This window comes from Salmo salar, chromosome 01, assembly GCF_965601325.2.
Source record: "Salmo salar chromosome 01, fSalSal1, whole genome shotgun sequence".
NCBI classification, from domain to species: Eukaryota; Metazoa; Chordata; class Actinopteri; order Salmoniformes; family Salmonidae; genus Salmo; species Salmo salar.
In genome coordinates, this window is record NC_138291.1 from 171,564,664 (window position 1) to 171,587,080 (window position 22,417).

The 22,417-nt window shown below is 43.4% G+C and overlaps 1 protein-coding gene across 2 annotated transcripts; it reads right to left on the reverse strand.

Moving 5' to 3' along the window:
• Positions 1-377: 377 nt before the first annotated feature.
• Positions 378-22,157, reverse strand: psmb7 (proteasome 20S subunit beta 7). 2 transcript variants are annotated; one of them, XM_014143540.3, is made up of 9 exons: positions 22,005-22,157; positions 21,098-21,191; positions 20,681-20,778; positions 16,969-17,109; positions 16,587-16,702; positions 10,544-10,602; positions 1,431-1,582; positions 964-996; positions 378-585 (listed from the first exon to the last, which is right to left on the reverse strand). In XM_014143540.3, the coding sequence occupies exons 1-9, from the start codon at positions 22,064-22,066 to the stop codon at positions 474-476; spliced, it is 867 nt and encodes a 288-aa protein (XP_013999015.1). In that variant the 5' UTR covers positions 22,067-22,157; the 3' UTR covers positions 378-473. The 2 variants fall into 2 exon arrangements, with proteins under 2 accessions (XP_013999015.1, XP_013999022.1); XM_014143547.3 differs by lacking the exon at positions 964-996.
• Between the last annotated feature and the right edge of the window lie 260 nt (positions 22,158-22,417).

Consider the following 22,417-nt stretch of genomic DNA (forward strand, 5'->3'; position numbering starts at 1 on the left):
AATAAGTTGTTAAAATAAGGAATATTGTGCTATATATTGACTGGACAGCTGGCAAACAGAGACATCTGTCAATCCTGGAACAGCACTGACATTGGTTGACCTGTGATCTTTAGATACTGACCAAAGAGACATCCACATCGTTGTCTGTGACAAGGTGGTAGTTCACGCAGTGGGATCAATGAATTCACCAGCACACTAGTAAACATTCTGATCATTTATATTTCCTGGTTTAAAAAATATATATTATTCCCTAAAACAGACCGACTTGTTCCCTCTTCAAACTTCAATAATTATAACAATTCACGTGTTTGTCAAACTGCCAGCTAGCTAAGCAATTACATACCATTTGAGAGGACATCTTCACAAAACAGGAGACATTTAAGACTCAACGCAAACTTTATTTTAAACCATGGAAAAACATGCCATCTCCACTGAAGGAAGTAACAGGGAAAACAGAATGTTCCGTTGAGACTTCAAGAGGTATCCATAGTCTGAACCGTCTCCTCCACCACCTCCAGATCCAATTTGATCACGGACTTCGTCAGGACTCCGGTTGTTCCTTGCTTGTACTTGTAATTACCGGTTCTGATTGGAAAAATAAAGGAATTAGCTTCTAATTAAAAAATATATATAGACATATTATTCAATACAGCATAAACTGGTCTGATGAGCCTCTGGGAGCTAGTTCTTGGATGTAAAACACAAAAATGGCTTCCATGAGTCACGTGACTCTGGAGAATGCATTTTTTTCTAGCACTGCGCCACGGCGCTTTTTGGGGTTTACGACAAAAAACAAACGTGCAACTTAGTTCTATGAAATTAAACAAGCAGCCGAGGGCAAGAGAAGCAAACTTGCTGGGTTAAGTGGGTTAGTAGTCAAACAAGAGTATTCAGGTGGGTGAGGCAAAATGCTATGGTTAAAGTCTAGTGCACTCCACACAGAACCAGGTATGTATTACTCACAGGTGGGGCAAGGCTTCATACTCATACACACATCTTCAAACAGAACAGGCCAAAGGGATGGGTCATTTGCCGTGCCATTACAGATGATTCATTACCAACAATGCAACTCAACAATACATTCTTAACAAATGAAAAAGGACACATGACTAGAACTCATTCAGAAATTGGATGATTAATAACAATGCACTGCTGTGGGGGGAAAAAACATTCTCTGTCATGGGTGAATAAGGGTTTGGAAAGGAATAATACTCAAACCATGCAAAAGGTTCTTGCACTCAAAACATGCACAAATTTATGCCATTTGTTAATGTGCTTGTATTGACGAGGCAATCCAGATTGAGTGAGACCAATAACATTGATGGGACATGGTGACAAATGAAGGGACATTATGAAGACAAGTAATTTATCAAAATGTGGGGACTATTGAGGGGAGATTGTGGGGACTGTTGGTGGGTAGGTGGCCTTACCTGACACCTTTCTTGTTGGCCATGTCATGAGGCCTCAAGTAGTCCACCCTGCCCTTGGTGATGACACACAGGTCAATATTGCTGCCGGAGCCAAGGTCGTTGAAGATGCCAGCCGCGATGGCATCCCGAACAAGCCGCTTGGCATCTTCCTCCTGAGGAGAGGAAAAACAACAATCATTATTGTAAACATGACCAATATCATCTCTTCATCTACTGAGTGAATTAATCCAATGCTTATTCCACTACTGCTCAAGATGGCGGGATAGAGCAGCCCTAAATACAAACCTTCTGCACAAGTCTGTCACATGGTTGTGTCTGGATCAGGCTATAGCTGTGGCTTATGAAAGAAGACAACTCAACCTGAGCAAGAAGTAGTGAGTGGGGATACCCACCTATCTACAAACACCATGGGAAAAGCAAGGGCTCCCTCTATTGACCATCATCGCTAAGAGCAGTAGCGCCTTCCTGAAGTACTGTAGAGCTAAATGCTCATTTTCAAGCGTCCCCCCATCCTCTCCAGGCCATGTGATAAATGCATCTGTCACATCACGCAAGATAAATGGTCCTCCTCAGCCAGAGCGTTTTAACACAATGGCTAACGGAGGAGACATGCTCCCAGGTGAGCTCTACCAGACTCCACAGTGGAGGCCATCGCCACCTCAGAGCTCTTCACCTGATATCTGGGACGAAGAGCGCTTCATAATTCACCTTGGCGTTTAATGGGGGTGTGAGGAGTTTAGAGATGCATTCTGACAAAAAAAATGAAAAATAAATCAAATGAAAGAGTAAATGCGGCGTGTCAGACTCATGGCCTTTCCTCTGTAGTCTGAGTGGTAAAGTTCAGCCCTGCTACAGGAGCATTTAAGACCAGCACAGTCCCTCTGTTTTGACTATGATAAGGTACCTGATGTTGCAAGACGGGACACATACTGTGCACGTACTAAGTTTAAAGACATCTGCTAAATAAGCATATTTAGCTTACTTGGTGACCACGTATCAAACTCCACTAGTGTATTGTGCTGTCCACAAGAACACCATGGTTACGATCCCACTCACAGAATTACAATTTCCACAGTTGTTCAATATCTCTTAGTTTCATCGTTGTTTTTACCCCCACTGGATTTAATAAGGTTACCTTGGTTTTAAGTATAACCCTGCAGAGAGAAATGACTACAGTAATTAAACAAGATGCCAAAATGTCTTCCTACCATTCCTACATCCTAAACAGGCAAAACGTTCCCGGTAGGGATGCATCTAATATCCACTAGCTTCAACTGCCACCGGCAACACTTTGCCCACAGCTTGTGTCTCATCTAACATGGAAGAGATTGGTTTAGGTTTGCAGACAGCCGAGGGGTCTAAAGTACTTTGTTCTATTATGGAACAGACCCTTTTATTCAGGTAATATCAACAGAGACAAAGCAGAACACATCTGACTGGATGACAAGAGATGAGTGGCGCACACACCCCTAGCTGTGTGGAAACCTGAGCAGTCTAATTCTCTTTCGCAAACACACACACACGATGTTAAGAAATATCGTCCAAGTTTGTCCTAATCCCCAGTGTGTGACACCACCAGCACAGTGCTGAGGTTAGCAGGGGCTGGGTCATGGTTCTCTGACCAGCAGTGGGCTGGGTGGCCTACTGGGACGTCATTACACGGACACCAGCAGACACCTGGTGTTTTTAAACGGCACCACTCAGAGTAACACAAAACCCTCACAGTCCATGGTCGCTGGAGGAACCACACTAAAGCGGGGGTGTGAGGTACTGGTGTGGGTGAGGAAGAGACTGCTATGTTTCTACAAAGTGTCCGTGTGTCCACGGTTTCATCAATTATTCAGCCGAGTCTGGCAGCTGCTGTGGGGCTGAGACACCCTAGTTCCTAAAATATGATTTATGATACAGGAGAGACAAAGACCAGGGGACGCAGTAGCTTTCAGAAATTAGCATTTTCAAAATGCAGTCCATCAAAAAAGCTGTGTCTTAAATCATTTCACCTTCGTTTTATATTGAAAGGTCGTTTATTGTTGTTGCTTCAAGTGGAGTGATCAGGGCCGTGCAACTAGTTTTCCATCACAAAATACATTTATGCAAAAACATTTAGCAGGAAAAAAAAAATAGCATTGTTTTCATTAGATGACAACAGAAGTGGAACGCTATTTGGCTGGCAGCCACACAGTAAATCAGCTTACTATGAAAGTGCAAGTTATTTTTTGCAAAGATGATGCACGGCCATCAGATATTACGTTTACCATAGAAAGTAGCCAGCTACTTTTGCATGAAGTTAATATTGCTTTACCTTGCTAAAACTACCTGAGAAAAGTAACCATCGCGTCCTTCCCCTCTGCCATTGGTCAAAGCACTGTCTGCTTTTGATTGGTCTGAAGACGAGCAAAGATTTCAGTGTGAAAAACACAGTAGCGTTGCAGTTCTTGACACAAACCGGTGCGCCTAGCACCTACTACCATACCCCGTTCAAAGGCACTTAAATATTTTGTCTTGCATGTTTCACTTATCTCAAGAGTTAAAAATCCTTCTTTAACTGGTCTCCTCCCCTTCTTCTACAATGATTGAAATGGATTTAACAGGTGACCAATAAGGGATAATAGCTGAGTCTCATGGAAAGAGCAGGTGTTCCTAATGTCTTGTACACTCCCTGTATATTATCATTTCAGAGTGTGAATGTGTGATATGGGGTTAGATACATACTTATTTTGACATTCTAAAGAAAACCTTTTATAAACAATGGCAACAGTGCCATGTTGATCTGAGCCTTAGTGTCCGACTTTTGGCTGTCACAGATGCACCTCCAACTTCACGACTTCGTCCAGTCAGTTGCTTTAGCGTCACCACTCAAACCCGCAGAATATCTGTAGTGTTGCTCGTGGCAACGTCATCACGCTGAGTTCACCTTTAAATGATAAACTAAATCTCAATAGGACCAGAAAACTACAACATAACCATGTTTTTTTGTTCGATTTGGAGTCAGAGTTTCAGTTTTTCAAACTGGTTTATTTTGTTTCAGTTCACTAAATAGTTTTTTCATGATTAGTTTTAGTTCACTATAATAACATTGATATCGACATTGCCATATACCCATGACATCATTCAACATGGCTGCCAGCTCTGGGTTGGACTTAAAATATCATGGACCCTGACACGAATATGAAATGGTCCATCTAGCTAAGTCAAATCAAGCATGTTTATTATGTACCATATAGGAGACAATCCAAAAGATCCTACGTGTAAACTGAAAAGCTAAGTTTGAGAGACCCATCTCAAGTAAGACTCGAGTGAAATAAAAATGCACACTAAAGTGTGTAAACGCACACTTGAGACACATGTATTCCCCTGCAATCAGTGTGTGAACAACACAACTGCTGCCTCCTGCCCCACATTATAATACAGCCTCCCCACGGCACCAACACACACCATTTCAATATTTCATAACCATATTAAATATGCCACAGAAGACAGTGTTCAACATCTGTCGTCTTCAGGGTATTGGCGACTCCCGGGAGCGGGGGGCAGGCTTGATCTCTAATTGGGCCACGTGCCAAATAAAAGCAGCAGTTTACTACACCGCTTTCCCATGGAGACCCCTTTACCAGAGACCCCTTTACATATTGGTACGCAGCCGGTACCCCCCCCCCCCCCCCCCCTGTCATATTCCATTTGTAATAACTAGAAATCGTGTTGGGTGTTGGGTGTGGAGATGCAGGAAGTGGAGGTTGAGTGACAAGGGGAGGAAAATGACAAGGCGTGTTCCAGCTGTCTGTTCTGGTTTAGAGCCATTTCAACTTGCTGCTAATGAGGATATAAAAGGAGGTCTTGGGGTGGGGGGGGGGGGGGGGGGTCAAGAAAACAGCAGAATAAAAAAATATCTGCAATTCAGTCAGATGCTCTATACTGTTCATCATCAAAAATCTGGTTTAGCGACAAGTCAATAATACACTGCCATTGTCACCTAGCGTTTCTCAAACACACAACGGAGCCCCTTCTGGCACAGTTAGGAGAGTTAACGGAGAAGCATGTTGGAGCAGGTCCCCAGCTTAGCCCGTAACATCACACACCACTCACTTTTAAGATCACTAGGCTCAGTAAGAGATTTACAACAAAACACAGTTCATGACATCTCATGTCGAGGATAAATAAGCAGGGTTAGTGTTTATTCTCCAGGAGAGAAAGAGCGAGTAGAGAAATATATATAAAAACACTGGAGAAGTATATAGGCCTAGAAGAGTGACACTTTCACGCTGTCTCATAAACCCTCCTCAGTCCCACAGAGCAGCAGAGGGGCACTTCATAAATCAGACAGACTGGTGGAGTGTCACTCTGGCTATGGGTCATCCATCTTACTGGGCCCAGGGCCTGTACTCTACTTCTCTCTGGGGGGCCAGAGGAGGTGGCTTGAACAGAACCAGGCCGTGACAGGAAGGAACAGCACCTCAATCCCAGCCTGCTACGCAGGAAATGTTAAGACAAGGGTTGAAGATGAAGTGCGCGATTGCGACAAGGTTTGAAGATGAAGAGCGCGATTGCTACAAGGGTTGAAGATGCGAAGGAGTACACTAGGGCACACATCACATGCAGAGTTTTGAAAATGTATTCACCCCCTTGGCGTTCTTCCTATTTTTTGTTGCATTACAACCTGTAATTTAAAATGATTATTTGGATTTCATGTAATGGACATACAAAAAAATTGTCCAAATTGGTGAAGCAATTTTTTTAAATAAAAAATAAAAACTTGTTTCAAAAAATTATAAAATGGAAAAGTGGTGCGTGCATAGGTATTCACCCCCTTGCTATGAAACCCCTAAATAAGATCTGGTGCAACCAACTACCTTCAGGAGTCACATTATTAATGAAATAAAGTCCACCTGTGTGCAATCTAAGTCTCACATGATCTCAGTATATACACACACACACAGACACACACAGTGGGGGAATAAAGTATTTGATCCCCTGCTGATTTTGTACATTTGCCCACTTACAAAGAAATGATCAGTCTATAATTTTAAATAGTAGGTTTATTTGAACAGTGAGACAGAATAACAAAAAAATCCAGAAAAACGCATGTCAAAAATGTTACAAATTGATTTGCATTTTAATGAGGGAAATAAGTATTTGACCCCTCAGCAAAACATGACTTAGTACTTGGTGGCAAAACCCTTGCTGGCAATCACAGAGGTCAGACGTTTCTTGTAGTTGGCCACCAGGTTTGCACACATCTCAGGAGGGATTTTGTCCCACTCCTCTTTGCAGATCTTCTCCAAGTCATTCAGCTCCCTCCACAGATTTTCTATGGGATTAAGGTCTGGAGACTGGCTAGGCCACTCCAGGACCTTAATGTGCTTCTTCTTGAGCCACTCCTTTGTTGCCTTGGCCGTGTGTTTTGGGTCATTGTCATGCTGGAATATCCATCCACGACCCATTTTCAATGCCCTGGCTGAGGGATGGAGGTTCTCAACGAAGATTTGACGGTACATGGCCCCGTCCATCGTCCCTTTGATGCGGTGAAGTTGTCCTGTCCCCTTAGCAGAAAAACACCCCCAAAGCATAATGTCTCCACCTCCATGTTTGACGGTGGAGATGGTGTTCTTGGGGTCATAGGCAGCATTCCTCCTCCTCCAAACACGGCGAGTTGAGTTGATGCCAAAGAGCTCCATTTTGGTCTCATCTGACCCCAACACTTTCACCCAGTTGTCCTCTGAATCATTCAATGTTCATTGGCAAACTTCAGACGGGCATGTATATGTATTTTTGAGCAGGGGGACCTTGCGGGTGCTACAGGATTTCAGTCCTTCACGGCGTAGTGTGTTACCAATTGTTTTCTTGGTGACTAATGGTCCCAGCTGCCTTGAGATCATTGACAAGATCCTCCCGTGTAGTTCTGGGCTGATTCCTCACCGTTCTCATGATCATTGCAACTCCACGAGGTGAGATCTTGCATGGAGCCCCAGGCCGAGGGATATTGACAGTTCTTTTGTTTCTTCCATTTGCGAATAAATCGCACCAAATGTTGTCACCTTCTCACCAAGCTCCTTGGCGATGGTCTTGTAGCCCATTCCAGCCTTGTGTAGGTCTACAATCTTGTCCCTGACATCCTTGGAGAGCTCTTTGGTCTTGGCCATGGTGGAGAGTTTGGAATCTGATTGATTGATTGGTTCTGTGGACAGGTGTCTTTTTTACAGGTAACAAGCGGCGGTTAGGAGCACTCCGTTTAAGAGTGTGCTCCTAATCTCAGCTAGTTACATGTATAAAAGACAACTGGGAGCCAGAAATCTTTCTGATTGAGAGGGGGTCAAATACTTATTTCCCTCATTAAAATGCAAATCAATTTATAACATTTCTGACATGCATTTTTCTGGATTTTTTTGTCTCTCACTGTTCAAATAAACCTACCATTAAAATTATAGACTGATCCTTTCTTTGTCAGTGGGCGAACGTACAAAATCAGCGGGGGATCAAATACTTTCCCCCCCCACTGTACACACACACACGTTTTGAAAGGCCCCAGAGTCCGCAACACCACTAAGCAAGGGGCACCACCAAGCAAGTGGCACCATGAAGACCAAGGAGCTCTCCAAACAGGTCAGGGACAAAGTTGTGGAGAAGTACAGATCAGGGTTCGGTTATAAAAAAATATCCAAAGCTTTGAACATCCCACGGAGCACCATTTAAATCCATTATTAAAAAAATGAAAAGAATATGGCACCACAACAAACCTGCCAAGAGAGGGCCGCCCACCAAAACCCACAGACCAGGCAAAGAGGGCATTAATCAGAGGCAACAAAGAGACCAAAGATAACCCTGAAGGAGCTGCAAAGCTCCCCAGCGGAGATTGGAGTATCTGTCCATAGGACCACTTTAAGTCGTACACTCCACAGAGGTGGGCTTTATGGAAGAGTGGCCAAAAAAAGCCATTGCTTAAAGAAAAAAAATAAGCAAACACATTTGGTGTTCACCAAAAGGCATGTGAGAGACTCCCCAAACATATGGAAGGTGGTACTCCGGTCAGATGAGACTAAAATTGAGCTTTTTGGCCAACAAGGAAAACGCTATGTCTGGCGCAAACCCAACACCTCTCATCACCCCGAGGACACCATCCCCACAGTGAAGCATGGTGGTGGCAGCATCATGCTGTTTTTCCCCATAGGCAGGGACTGGGAAACTGGTCAGATTTGAAGGAATGATGGATGGCGCTAAATACCGGGAAATTCTTGAGGGAAACCTGTTTCAGTCTTCCAGAGAGAATCTGTGGTATGACTTAGATTGCTGTACACCAGCAGGAACCCATTCAACTTGAAGGCGCTGGAGCAGTTTTGCCTTGAAGAATGTGCAAAAATCCCAGTGGCTAGATGTGCCAAGTTTATAGAGACATACCCCAAAAGACTTGCAGCTGTAATTGCTGCAGAAGGTGGCTCTACGAAGTATTGACTTGGGGGGGGGGTGAATAGTTATGCACACTCAAGTTCTGTTTTTTTGTCATATTTCATGTTTGTTTCACCCCAAATAATATTTAGCATCTTCAAAGTTGTGTAAATCAAATGATACAAACCCCCGAAAAATCTATTTTAATTCCAGGTTGTAAGCCAACAAAATAGACAAAATGCCAAGGGGGGTGAATACTTTCACAAGGCACTGCAGATGGCCACTGCCCCAATGATAGGCAGTCCATGACCCCAATCTCCACCCTTAATGAGAAACACCTGAACCCTTCAATAAGAACACTACCACAAAAGCCTCCATATAAACACTAGCACAAAACCCCGTTAATGCCTTTAATTCAGTAGAAGTCGCTCTGTGACAGGCGTCTCCGGGGAATTTGCTACAGTATGTGCCAAGAGCAACAACCACAGCAGCCTTCCGCCGTCTTCAAATGGATGTTGATTACCAGCATGTTCACTCCATTGAAACGTTGTAGGTTGATGCGCCTGAAAGCCCTGCTTCAATGAAACGACAGAGACAAAAGGTTACAAAAAACAAAAAAGGGGGGGACAACTCCACTTCTCCCTATCCTTGTCCTCTCACCCCCAATTACTGTTTTTCTATTATTTCTGGTTCCCTCCATTATCCTGGCGCAAATTCTGCTGCTCATTTGCAAGTGGATTGGTGCTGTGGGGTGGCCCTGGGACAGGTAGCTAGCCAACACCCGTTGAGGGAGTAGAGACCCCCGGGATGTCTGCTGCTCTGCTCTCTCCGGCCACACACACACGAAGCCAGGTTCTGAGTGTATGAGAGTCTCCATTACTCAGGTTGCCATAAAATACAGCAGCATTCCGATAACTGTGCGGACACGCACGCCACCCTCCCCCTGCAACCCAACTGAAGATGTGCAAATAGCAAAAACGACTGTGGCATATTTCTGCTTCCTTGTTCAGCAAAGCCTTTGATGGCACTTAAAAAGAAGATAAAATGCATCAGTTCCTCTTTGGGTGAATCGGTGATGGAGAGGCAAAAATAGAGCCAGGATTTATATTAACACCAGTGTGGGAGGGAGGATAAAATATATTGTGTTTAGGGATGTGTTGGCATGACACTATGTAGGGCTGGCACGGTAATTGTATAGTCATGAAAATAACCCTCATAACTAGGGTGAACACATGTATCACATAAACAACTGTCATACAAAAGTCTATGGCCATCACAGCACTGTGTATGTAGCATGATTATTTGTGTGTGCGTGTGTGTCTTGATCAGTTTAATGGAAGTCCACTGAGAGGAGAACTGTGGCCCCATCTCCAACCATTAACACCCAGGGCCTGGCAATGACCGAGCCATACAGCCAAACTGTACCATCTTGGGAGGGAAAGTTAAATGCTGGAGTCCAACAGGACAAAGTGGCTTAGATGTATATGCTCATAACATGACTATCCATACCGTTGACCCAGGGCGTCGCCAAATCCAGAGAAGCTTCACAATGAGGTAAAGCAGGTGTATATTCTCTGCTGTCATAAGCATAGTCGACTTGTTTCAAATTGCGGGTTTGTTTAGACTATTGTGGTTTAAAATAGGTGGTGTATGGCCATGTATTCCTCCATCTTGATACATGAAGATGATGCGTGTGGCGGATATAGAAAATGGCAGATGGGCCAGGTCCAACTCACCTCCATGTCTTGCTTATAGCGATCCTCAAATACAGCCATGGCAGCCAGAGAGCCAGAACCTGGGAAAGAACAGAGAAACACAAAAACTGCATGGTTAATGACTGTTAGAGTGACCAGAATTAAACCATCCAAACAAAAAAATGACCAGTGACCGAGACAAGACTAAGGGTCAACTTACTAAGACATGGGCCGAATGGTTTACGACAGTCCCAGTGGAAAGTAAAATGTTGAGGACAATACAAAGTTTGAAAAACACCACTTTCAAAAATGCTTACAAAGGTCCCTCCTGGTAACCATGACTGAATGTCTGGTTCAGGTTTCAGCCGACTGTTCATTTCCAACGCCCACTTCTTAAAGAAACACTATGTAACGACGCGCCTGGAGTCCATTTTCTAAAGCGCCTCAGGCGGGGCGGGCAATTAGCCCGATGAAGAAAGTGCTTATCTGTGACAAAAGCAAAAAGCAGGAAGTTGAAGAATCCCTTTGTTTTGGTGGAGACTGGCCATTAGGACTTCTCTACAGCTGTGTCTCTCTTACAACAGAAGAGTCATTTTTCCCATACCTTCTCCCCCCTCTCCTTAACCCCACAGCATCCATCATGCCATCTTCCTCTCCGTGTGCGGCCGCTGTCTGGTGTTTTATAGCCAGGTTGCCAGGGGAGTCATTAAGGAGTTGCACTGGCTGAGTTTCATTGTGATTTGCCAGTACAGTAGAAGGTGAAGAGGAGAGGAAAAGGCCTGGAGACCATCTAAATGGTTCGATAGAGGTAAATAGGTTGACTTAAAAGCAGAACAAAAATGCGTGAAAGCATGGCTGTTGGGCCAAAGCCTCACCCAAGGTTTATCTAAAGTCTACACTCAAACATTAAAGTTTTTTATGTGAGCCATAGCATTCTGGTCTCTAGCTATCCTGTCGAGTTTGCTATGGCACACCGGTTTGTAACAGAAAACACTAATTACAGTTTCTTATTGGACAAGTACCGAAGGCACCTCCCTGTAACACTCCGGATCAGAGTTTCCTTCCACGTCGTGCCTAGTGAACATAGCTCTGGTTACCCGGGCTCATCAGTCACCGGGCTCTACTGGTTACCCTGGCTCATCAGTCACTGGGCTCTACTGGTTACCCGGGCTCATCAGTCACTGGGCTCTACTGGTTACCCGGGCTCATCAGTCACTGGGCTCTACTGGTTACCCGGGCTCATCAGTCACTGGGCTCTACTGGTTACCCGGGCTCATCAGTCACTGGGCTCTACTGGTTACCCGGGCTCATCAGTCACTGGGCTCTACTGGTTACCCGGGCTCATCAGTCACTGGGCTCTACTGGTTACCCGGGCTCATCAGTCACTGGGCTCTACTGGTTACCCGGGCTCATCAGTCACTGGGCTCTACTGGTTACCCGGGCTCATCAGTCACTGGGCTCTACTGGTTACCCGGGCTCATCAGTCACTGGGCTCTACTGGTTACCCTGGCTCATCAGTCACTGGGCTCTACTGGTTACCCTGGCTCATCAGTCACTGGGCTCTACTGGTTACCCTGGCTCATCAGTCACTGGGCTCTACTGGTTACCCTGGCTCATCAGTCACTGGGCTCTACTGGTTACCCTGGCTCATCAGTCACTGGGCTCTACTGGTTACCCTGGCTCATCAGTCACTGGGCTCTACTGGTTACCCTGGCTCATCAGTCACTGGGCTCTACTGGTTACCCGGGCTCATCAGTCACTGGGCTCTACTGGTTACCCTGGCTCATCAGTCACTGGGCTCTACTGGTTACCCTGGCTCATCAGTCACTGGGCTCTACTGGTTACCCTGGCTCATCAGTCACTGGGCTCTACTGGTTACCCGGGCTCATCAGTCACTGGGCTCTACTGGTTACCCTGGCTCATCAGTCACTGGGCTCTGTTCTGGTATGGTGAGACTTCCACTACATGCACAATATTCAATTGACATTGGTGTCGGGGGGGGGGGGGGGGGGGGGGAATGTGAGGAGGCCATTGATCATTTCTCATGCATGTTTCACTCTCTAGAAGGGGCAGACATGAGCTCCTGGTGGGACTCCCTAATATGAGGCCTCGGCTCGCTGACATGCCACATACTGATACATGAATATGAATGAGCCGGGCCGGAGAGAGGGAACGAGACAAAAATATTGTAGAGGGAGAGAAGGTGGAAAAGGGGAGGGGTTGGTATAAATGAGGGAGAAAAACAGAGGGGTTAAGAGGTTGATATTTATTGTATATAGAGTAGGAAGGGACAAAAGAACAAAAAACATTTTTAAAAAGCTATTGATTAAACGAAAAAAAACTGTAAAATAATAAGGAGTGGGAGAAAAAAAAAAAAACTCGTATGTAGCTAGTCCCCCCGTTTTCTTACATTTTCATGGAAAGTCTGAGAAAGCAGACAATCTTGCAGCGTTGGCTAGAAAGGTGTAGTGGAAGAACCCCCATAGGTTCTTTGTCAGCACAACAGCCTTTCAAGTGACGGCCTCGCTCCTCCTGAGTAAACGCCGGGGAAAGCGTTTCTCGGAGAGAGGCAGGAAGTGTGTGTGTAACCTCTTCCTTTCCCCCAATCCTCACATGCCTCCTTTTATTAGTGACTGGATTTAAAACAGGCTTCTATTATTCATGTGGCTGAATATTCAGCCAAATTGCCCTCCGCTTCCACGTAGCTCAGTAGAGAAATACCAGAGTCGAATATGAAGGAGATAAACTTGTTTAAAAATGACCACAAACGAACAAACCAGTTCGTACATGAAGCAACATTCTCCCAAACGAGTAAAGAAAAAGCTATTTGTAGTAGGCTTGGGCGGTATATACTGTATATAAATAGACACCAGATGGTTTTTCAATACCGTCAAACCTATTTCTTTGACGTTTTTCTATACATTTTAATATTTGTAGCTACTTTTAAGTAGATATCTGCAGTCAACTTGTGCAATATGTTAGGAGATAAAGCAGATCGCGTTCTTCATTTCACCGGTCACATTATTTTACATGATGAAGCTTACCATAGTTCCCCAGAACAGTCATGTGTTTGTAAATAGCACAATGGGAGAAAGCAGGAGCAGGTGAGTCCAGCTGTGTATTGACAGGGGTCGCATTTTATATTGAAAGTCTGTTGTTTTTTTGTTTCAGTAGAGTGATCAGGGACGTGCAACTAGTTTTCCTTCACGGAAAAAACATTAGTACAACACATTAGGCAGAAAATAGCTTCATTTATCAGATGACAACAGAAGTGCAATGCTATTTGGCTGGCAGCCACATAAGTAAGCTAAATGAGCTTAATGAAAAAGCAAAGTATTTTCCGCGAAAACTATGCATGGCCATCATATTTCAGTTTATAATAGAAAGTAGCCAGTATTTCTTAAAGTTAATCTTGCATTTTAGAGGAAAAAAAATACAAATAGGCTGGCTACACCGAGAAATGTGCCAGAGAAAAGTTGGTACACATCAGTCAGAGCACTGTCTGCTGATAGAATGCCCGTTCGTGAATTCTCATCCGAGTGAAGAAGTGCAAAAGAAACAAAATTAGTCTGACAACGAGCACAAATTACAATAAGAAGCATTTTAGATCTGCCTTTACAAAACGCAGGAAGATAACCTACATGACCTAAAGTATGTGGACACCTGGTCATCGAACATCTCATTCCAAAATCATGGGCATTAATATGGAATTGGTCCTCCCTTTTCTGCTGCAACTGCTTCCACTGTTCTGGGAAGGCTTTCCACTAGATATTGGAACATCGCTGCGGGGACTTGCTTCCACAAGAGCATTAGTAAGGTTGGGCACTGACATTGGGCGATTAGGCCTGGCTCGCAGTCGCCGTTCCAATTCATCCCAAAGGTGTCTGATGGGGTTGAGGTCAGGGCTCTGCGAAGGCCAGGCAAGTTCTTCCACACCGATCTCAACAAACCATGTCTGTATGGACCTTGCTTTGTGCACGGGGGCATTATCATGCTGAAACAGGAAAGGGCCTTCCCCAAACTGCTGCCACAAAGTTGGAAGCACAGAATCGTCTAGAATGTCATTGTATGCTGTAGCGTTAAGATTTCCTTCACAGGAACTAAGGGGCCTAGCCAGAAATATGATAAACAACCTCAGACCGTTATACCTCCCACACAAAACTTTGGTACTACGCATTCAGGCAGATAGTGTTCTCCTGGCATCCGCCAAACCCAGATTCGTCTGTCGGACTCCAAGATGGTGACGTGTGATTCATCACTCCAGAGAACGTGTTTCCACTCCTCCACAGTCCAATGGCGACGAGCTTTACACCACTCCAGCCGATGCTTGGTATTGAGCATGGTGATCTTAGGCTTGTGTGCGGCTGCTCGGCCATGGAAACCCATTTCATGAAGCTCCAGAACTAACAGTTATTGTGCTGACGTTGCTTCCAGAGGCAGTTTGGAACTCAGTAGTGAGTGTTGCAACAGAGTACAGACGATTTTTACGTACTACACACTTCAGTACTCGGCGGTCCCCTTCTATGAGCTTGGGTGGCTTACCACTTCAAGGCTGAGCAGTTGTTGCTCCTAGACTTCTCCACTTCACAATAACAGCACTTAAAAAGTTGACCGGGGCAGCTTTAGCAGGGCAGAAATTTTACAAACTGACTTGTGTTTCTCTTATGCGTTTTATCTTTTTTCCCCTGCATGTAAATGTAAGAATTCCGCATTAACTAGCAAGTTAACTAAGTAACTAAGTAAGTGGCTGAATTAATAAGGTGACGGGGCATCATATTGTGTTGGCTTTCTGCCGTGTTTGAGAAGTCAAAGCCTTTTGGATGAGTTCTGTACAGCTGCCACCTTTTGATTTCCTTGCGTTTTTTCTCCTCTCCAATCTCAGCCAGTCTGCTCCTCCCACATCTTCTCCGAACAGAGCAGACAGGCCCATTGCCCTGGCAACTCCAGACTCCACACAAACAGTGTGAGCACATGCTGCTCCAGAGCCAGTACTCTTTATTTGCACAAAGTGTCTCGTTCACCTTCACTTGTAAAATGTCCAAACTCACCAAAAATTACATTTGGTAGCACCTACCTATATATCTATAACGTTATGAGCTGGACTGCCTGTCTTTGCAATAATTCTCTCTCATTTGCGCTCGTTAGCTAGAAGCCGCCATGGAAATTCACTATTTTTTTTTTTTTTTTATGCATTCTGGTAATAGATGCCCAACGGGCTTTTTCACAGTTTTACTAAGCTGCTAATACAGTAAATCCCAGGATGAGATATGAAAATATGGATACTTCCCATCCCTAATTTGTAGACTAAGATAGACTTCTTTTGCTTATAGGCCACATTTCATAACATATTCAGGGAGGGAACCTTTGAAAGCAACAATTAACACTTGAAGTAGCCTAAACAATTAAAATTCTTGGGGCGGTTGTCTTACCCAGCATACATAATGAATATGAGGTTTAGCTGAGCTTTGGAGAAAAGATGCCGCCCACAGCAGAATTGAATAAGCATCAACCGGACGTGGGGATAGGGTTGGTGCGCCAGGTGTTTGGTGAAAGGGAGAGGGCTGTCCTCATATACATGCAATGGAATGAGTACAGAGGAGGGTCCCGTGGGAACTGACCAGGGCCCTTCATTTCAACCCACACAGCTGTTCTTAAAATTGAGCTCTGTCTGTATTTTGCAGAATGCCTCCTCGTCGACTTTTCCCCATTTTCATTCAACTGAAAGAGGTAAAGCTGAATGGAGCCAGAAAAGCTGGACCAGGGTAGACTGACGTGAGTAAGAAGTTTGTAGATGTGCGTGGATGGGATCCCTGCTTAGTCTTGCAATAGAAATTAGGTCTGTGCTAGTGGCGGTTTCGACAAATCTTCCTGGCCTACCAAACTCACATTTTCTCTCTAAAGTGACTTGACAATACACCCATCTGACAGGATGGAGCACATCTGTAGACTTGTAATGTGGTTTAACTGAGAATAACAGCATCAGGAAAAGCAGTTGAGTGCAAACAGCAGCAGCCTCTAGTGGCGCATGGCAGTATTAAAGACAGACAAAGAACAAAAAAGGGAAGTAGTGAGCTGGCAAACTCACCCATGGTGACGTAAGGAAGCTTGTCAGTGGAGCCGTGAGGGTAGATGCTGTAGAGATGGGGCCCGTTGCAGTCCACTCCACCCAGCACCAGGGCAGCGCCAATGTGACCCTGGTATCTGAGAACGCAACAATCAAACTATTCCTTCTATTCTATTGACTACTTTTCACAACAGACACCCAGCATTACTCTACATCAGGGCTGTCAAACTAATTCCATGGAGGGTCTAGTGTCTGCTGGTTTTTGTTTTTCCCTTTCAATTAAGATCTAGACAAACAGGTGAGGGGAGTCCCTTACTAATCAGTGACCATAATTCATCAATCAAGTACTAGGGAGGAGCAAAAATCCACAGACACTCAGGGGGGGTCAGGATAGGTGGCATACCTAAAGAGCATCTGCTTGAGCATGCGGTTGGCAGTGGCCACGCGGGGCAGCCGGCTCGTAGAGAGGGAGTGCAGCTCCAGGTTAGAGGAGATGATCTGGGTGGTCATCTCAGTGTCTGCTGCCGTGCCCGCTCCACAGCAACTGGATGGACAGGGAACAGAGTGGAGGTCAGGATTATGGAGTTGGCATACATTTATGAAACCACACTTGAAACAAACATTGATTTTAAATCACGTGATGCCTCTGATGTATACTAAAGTCTGAAATGGCAGGACATGTTCCAACCAGTGTTCACTGAAGCACTGCGATACACAATAGACATGTCATTCCCGTTAACTCCTGTTACACAGTAGTACACCACAACACTGTTAGGTCATTCACCCTTGGGCTGGCGGTATACCTTATTTAAGCAACAAGGCACGAGGGGGCATGGACATATGGCCAATATACCACAGCTAAGTGCTGCTCTTTTGCACGACGCATCACGGAGTGCTCGAACCACCCAGCTTATAATTGACTATATACACCGGTATTGATGCACGGACTGGTTTGGGTTTTTACTTTACCTTCTATAACAGTATTTTATTGTTTGGCTTGTTAAATGTGATACACATCTCCAACGCGTGTAATGTCCATTTTTACAGTTTACTACCATTTGTTACTGGAGTCATCTTTCTCCCTCTCCTCCTGCTGCATGTCGCTAACCACACCAAGCCCTGTCCCCGTCACTCAAGGAGAGAGCAGTTGCTCGACCAGAGTCAAGAGCACTTTCTTGCCGTTTACTCTGCATGATCAGAAGGACGCAACAAGATGTTGGTGACATGCTGCTTTCCACTGTCTGCTAGTTTGTCTTTTCATAGTAAATTGTGTTAGCCGCTAATGCTTACCGCTAGTTAGCTGGCTAGCTAAATGTACTAAGAGTCAGAGAAAACCTTGCAGGCTAATACAGCCTGGTACCAGTGCTGGGGTAGGCCTAGATAAGCATATTTGTGCAACAGTATCTTATCAGAGGAATAGGCGAAGTATGAGTATGTTAGCTAGCTAGCTACATGAGGTAAGAAAACATGTAATGTAACATCTAATTAGGGCCACCTGGAAACGCTGACCAACTCTTTGGTTCCTACCCTGTCAATAATTCCTCCCTGGCTTACTGTATTCATTTGTTGTCAAACAATGTATTCAAGGTGCTGCCCACAATATTACAACTATAGAATTAGAATTATTTTATTTCCATGATTCCAACAGTTAACTAGGCCTAGATGTTTGTACATATAATGCAGCCCTGCGTAGCAGTGTGTAAATTATAATAAAAGTGCAGAAAGTGATGAAAATGCAGACAATTAACTTTGTTTGGAGATGGATTGAAACAGTATAAAACTATCAGAGTGGAGAAAACCCCATTGAAATAACTTGTAATTTATCTGTTGCCACCCTGGGGTCTAAATGTGCTTTATGAACTACTCAAACCACATTTAGAACTATTATTATTATTCAAAAACATAAAATTAGAGGTCGACTGATTATGATTTTTCAACACCGATGCCGATTATTGGAGGCCCCAAAAAAAGCTGCTGCCGATTAAATCGGCCGATTTATTTATAATAATGACAATTACAACAATACTGAATGAACACTTATTTTAACTTAATATAATACATCAATAAAATCAATTTAGCCTAAAATAAATAATGAAACATGTTCAATTTGGTTTAAATAATGCAAAAACAAAGTGTTGGAGAAGAAAGTAAAAGTGAAATATGTGCCATGTAAAAAAGCTGACGTTTAAGTTCCTTGCTCAGAACATGAGAACATATGAAAGCTGGTGGTTCCTTTTAACATGAGTCTTCAATATTCCCAGGTAAGATGTTTTAGGTTGTAGTTATTATAGGAATTATAGGACTATTTCTCTCTATACGATTTGTATTTCATATACCTTTGACTATTGGATGTTCTTATAGGCACTTTAGTATTGCCAGTGTAACAGTATAGCTTCCGTCCCTCTCCTCGCTCCTACCTGGGCTCGAACCAGGAACACATCGACAACAGCCACCCTCGAAGCAGCGTTAACCATGTAGAGGAAGGGAAAAAACTACTCCAAGTCTCAGAGCGAGTGACATTTGAAACGCTATTGGCGCACACCCGGCTAACTAGCTAGCCATTTCACATCGGTTACACCAGCCTAATCTTGGGAGTTGATATGCTTGAAGTCATAAACAGCGCAATGCATTGCGAAGGGCTTCTGGTAAAACGCACGAAAGTGCTATTTTGAATGAATGCTTACGAGCCTGCTGCTGCCTACCACCGTTCAGTCAGACTGCTCTATCAAATCATAGACTTAATAACACACAGAAATACGAGCCTTAGGTCATTAATATGGTCGAATCGGGAAACTATCATCTCGAAAACAAAACGTTATTCCTGTTACATTGCACAACCTTCAGTGTTATGTCATAATTACGTAAAATTCTGGCAAATTAGTTCGCAACGAGCCAGGCGGCCCAAACGGTTGCATATACCCTGACTGCATGCAATGAATGCAAAATGACAATTTCACCTGGTTAATATTGCCTGCTAACCTGGATTTCTTTTAGCTAAATATGCAGGTTTAAAAATATATACTTCTGTGTATTGATTTTAAGAAAGGCATTGATGTTTATGGTTAGGTACAGTCGTACAACGATTGTGCTTTTTTCACAAATGCGCTTTTGTTAAATCATCCCCCGTTTGGCAAAGTCGGCTGTCTTTGTTAGGAAGAAAGTCTTCACAGTTCGCAACGAGCCAGGCGGCCCAAACTGCTGCATATACCCTGACTCTGTTTGCAAGAGAAGTGACACATTTTCCCTAGTTAAAAGAAATTCATGTTAGCAGGCAATATTAACAAAATATACAGGTTTAAAAATATATACTTGTGTATTGATTTTAAGAAAGGCATTGATGTTTATGGTTGGAGCAATGTGTACCTAAGCGATTATATACAACGCAGGACAGGCTAGATAAACTAGTAATATCATCAACCATGTGTAGTTAACTAGTGATTATGATTGATTGTTTTTTTTATAAGATAAGTTTAATGCTAGCTAGCAACTTACCTTGACTTCTTACTGCATTCGCGTAACCTCGTGGAGTGCAATGTAAAGCAGGTGGTTAGAGCGTTGGACGAGTTAACCGTAAGGTTGCAAGATTGAATCCCTGAGCTGACAAATACATTTTGTGCCAGGATGTAAAACGGCTGTTTTGTAGATTTGTGAAGATATCAAAATACTTAAACTTACATGCAAAATACCTGCTGTTAACTTTAAAATGATTGGAATGAATTATCCAAAGAGAGTGTAAAGAAGATTTTTTTAAGTGTTAAGCGTGTTAAGAAGAAGATCTGTCATTCTGCCCCTGAACAAGGCAGTTATTGAAAATAAGAATGTGTTCTTAACTGACTTGCCTAGTTAAATAAAGGTCTAAAAAAAAAAAATACATTTTTTTTTAATTGGCCAAATCGGCATCCAAAAATACCGATTTCCGATTGTTATGAAAACTTGAAATCGGCCTTAATTAATCGGCCATTCCGATTAATCGGTCGACCTCTACATAAAATATTATAAAATACCATCAATGATGTGAAAAATACCATATATTATATTTTAGCCATATCACCCAGTCCTAAATCACACAACTAATATTAAAACAGAAAAATAACATTGGACAAGGGGTCACTTACTAGATGTTTGGGGAGATGTAATGGATCTTGGAGCAATTCTTATCTGCCACAATCATGCCCTCTGTGGCCCTGGTGTCAGCACCAAGAACTAGCCCATCCTACAGGGAAAAATAAATAAAAACGAGTTCAATCAAGTAGTATAAATATCTATTTTTTAAAGAGTGATTGTAGCCATATTGCATGCATTTCTTGCTCAATGTTTGATAGCTCTCGAGTCAAAATGTGGAGTTTTATACATTAAATCAAACTTAACCACATACAGGATAAAGGAAGGAATGGTGGAATTATAGAGCGCTCAGTCTGAATTTAGGTTACTTCAGGAAAACACAGCAGCATGTATTATCATCAGTACATTTGTAGAGTGTCATCTTCACTATGGTAGAGGTGAAATAAATATGTAAACAAAGTTATCCTTACCTTAAAAACAACCCCACAGATTGTGGTGCCTGTTTTCCGGGCAGCGGGTATGTTGCATCCTAATTTGGTAACTTCAGCTTCCAAGACTGCATTCCTAAAACAACAGAAACATGGTCAGAAATTGTGCATGCTAGACAGTCATCGACACATGACTTCAGAACTACATGGGGCCTTGATGACTATGCATCTTGTCAAATTTAATACGAATGTGTTCAAATGGTAGGCCAATTCAAAATCAAATGTAGTTAATCCATAATATTCAACACCTATTGCACACAACAATCTTTGATAACGATCTGGCCAGGTAAATTGATAGGTATCAAACTAAAATCTGCTGTATCATCGGCGGGCAGCGATGCGGGTTGAGTGCAAGCCAAGCCAATGGGAAATGAGATGGATGTCAAACTTGACACCAAAAATGTGACAAGTCAATATGTATTTGAATTTAGAAATTCAACACGGTTGTGATTAAACAACTTGTAGTTAGCCAGCAAGTCGGTTAACCTCGCCAACTAACTACGGTATGCATCGTTTTCCGCTAGCCGGCTAATACTGGCTGGCTACTATTGGCTCTATAGCTAGGCTAGCTAATACTCAAACTGTAGCTAACTTTTACTCAGTTTTACTTCTGGGAGTTTGAAAAGTGAGTATTCATCACCACGTGTAAATTGTCGCTGCCTACGAAATAATTTTGTAAAATCCCCCCCATTCTTTCATTCATCACATAACTCAAGAAAAACAGCGTTGAGAAATGTCTGAGTCATTCGAGGAGGCCGTGAAAAGAACGGAGCGGCCCGACATCAAATAACTCAACACAGAGAATACATTTTTAAATAATTTCTAAATCTAAAAGTCACTAAACACGTGGACATGCGCCGCTCTTTTTGAAATCTCACTGAATCCTTACCTCTTGCAATTTTCGAAACTGAAACCTCCGAGCTGCGGCTGGCACACTGACAGAGTCGCCATTTTTCCTGTACTGAATTCCAGCTTCCGGGAAGCGTGGCTCACTAAAAGCGGTAACTTCTCCTTGGGTTACACAGATTGTCCTCCGGAATAACAGAAGGAAATTAATTTACGAAACATTATATGTCCTTGTGGCAAGTGGTTAAAATGTCTTCCTTACATATCTCCTCTTATTTTTAATATGGGTGTTGAAAAATATACATTTCTTTAAAAACATGTGAAGAGTTAGGCTGAGGGACAACGAAAAGCTATCAGAAACAGGTAGACCTATCAAATAGGCTGAATTACTGTCAAGTTGTCTGCCCATTCAGCAGTGCATAGCGCTCGATGAGCTTCCTTACCCATAAATAAGGA

Coding starts and splice junctions, on each gene's coding strand:
- psmb7 (XM_014143540.3), bottom strand. CDS start 22,066: ATGGCGACTCTGTCAGTGTGCCAGCCGCAGCTCGGAGGTTTCAGTTTC. Junction 1,583..10,543: donor GCTATAAGCAAGACATGGAG/GTGAGTTGGACC, acceptor TCCTCTCCTCAG/GAGGAAGATGCCAAGCGGCT. Junction 997..1,430: donor GCCAACAAGAAAGGTGTCAG/GTAAGGCCACCT, acceptor TTCTGTTTGAAG/ATGTGTGTATGAGTATGAAG.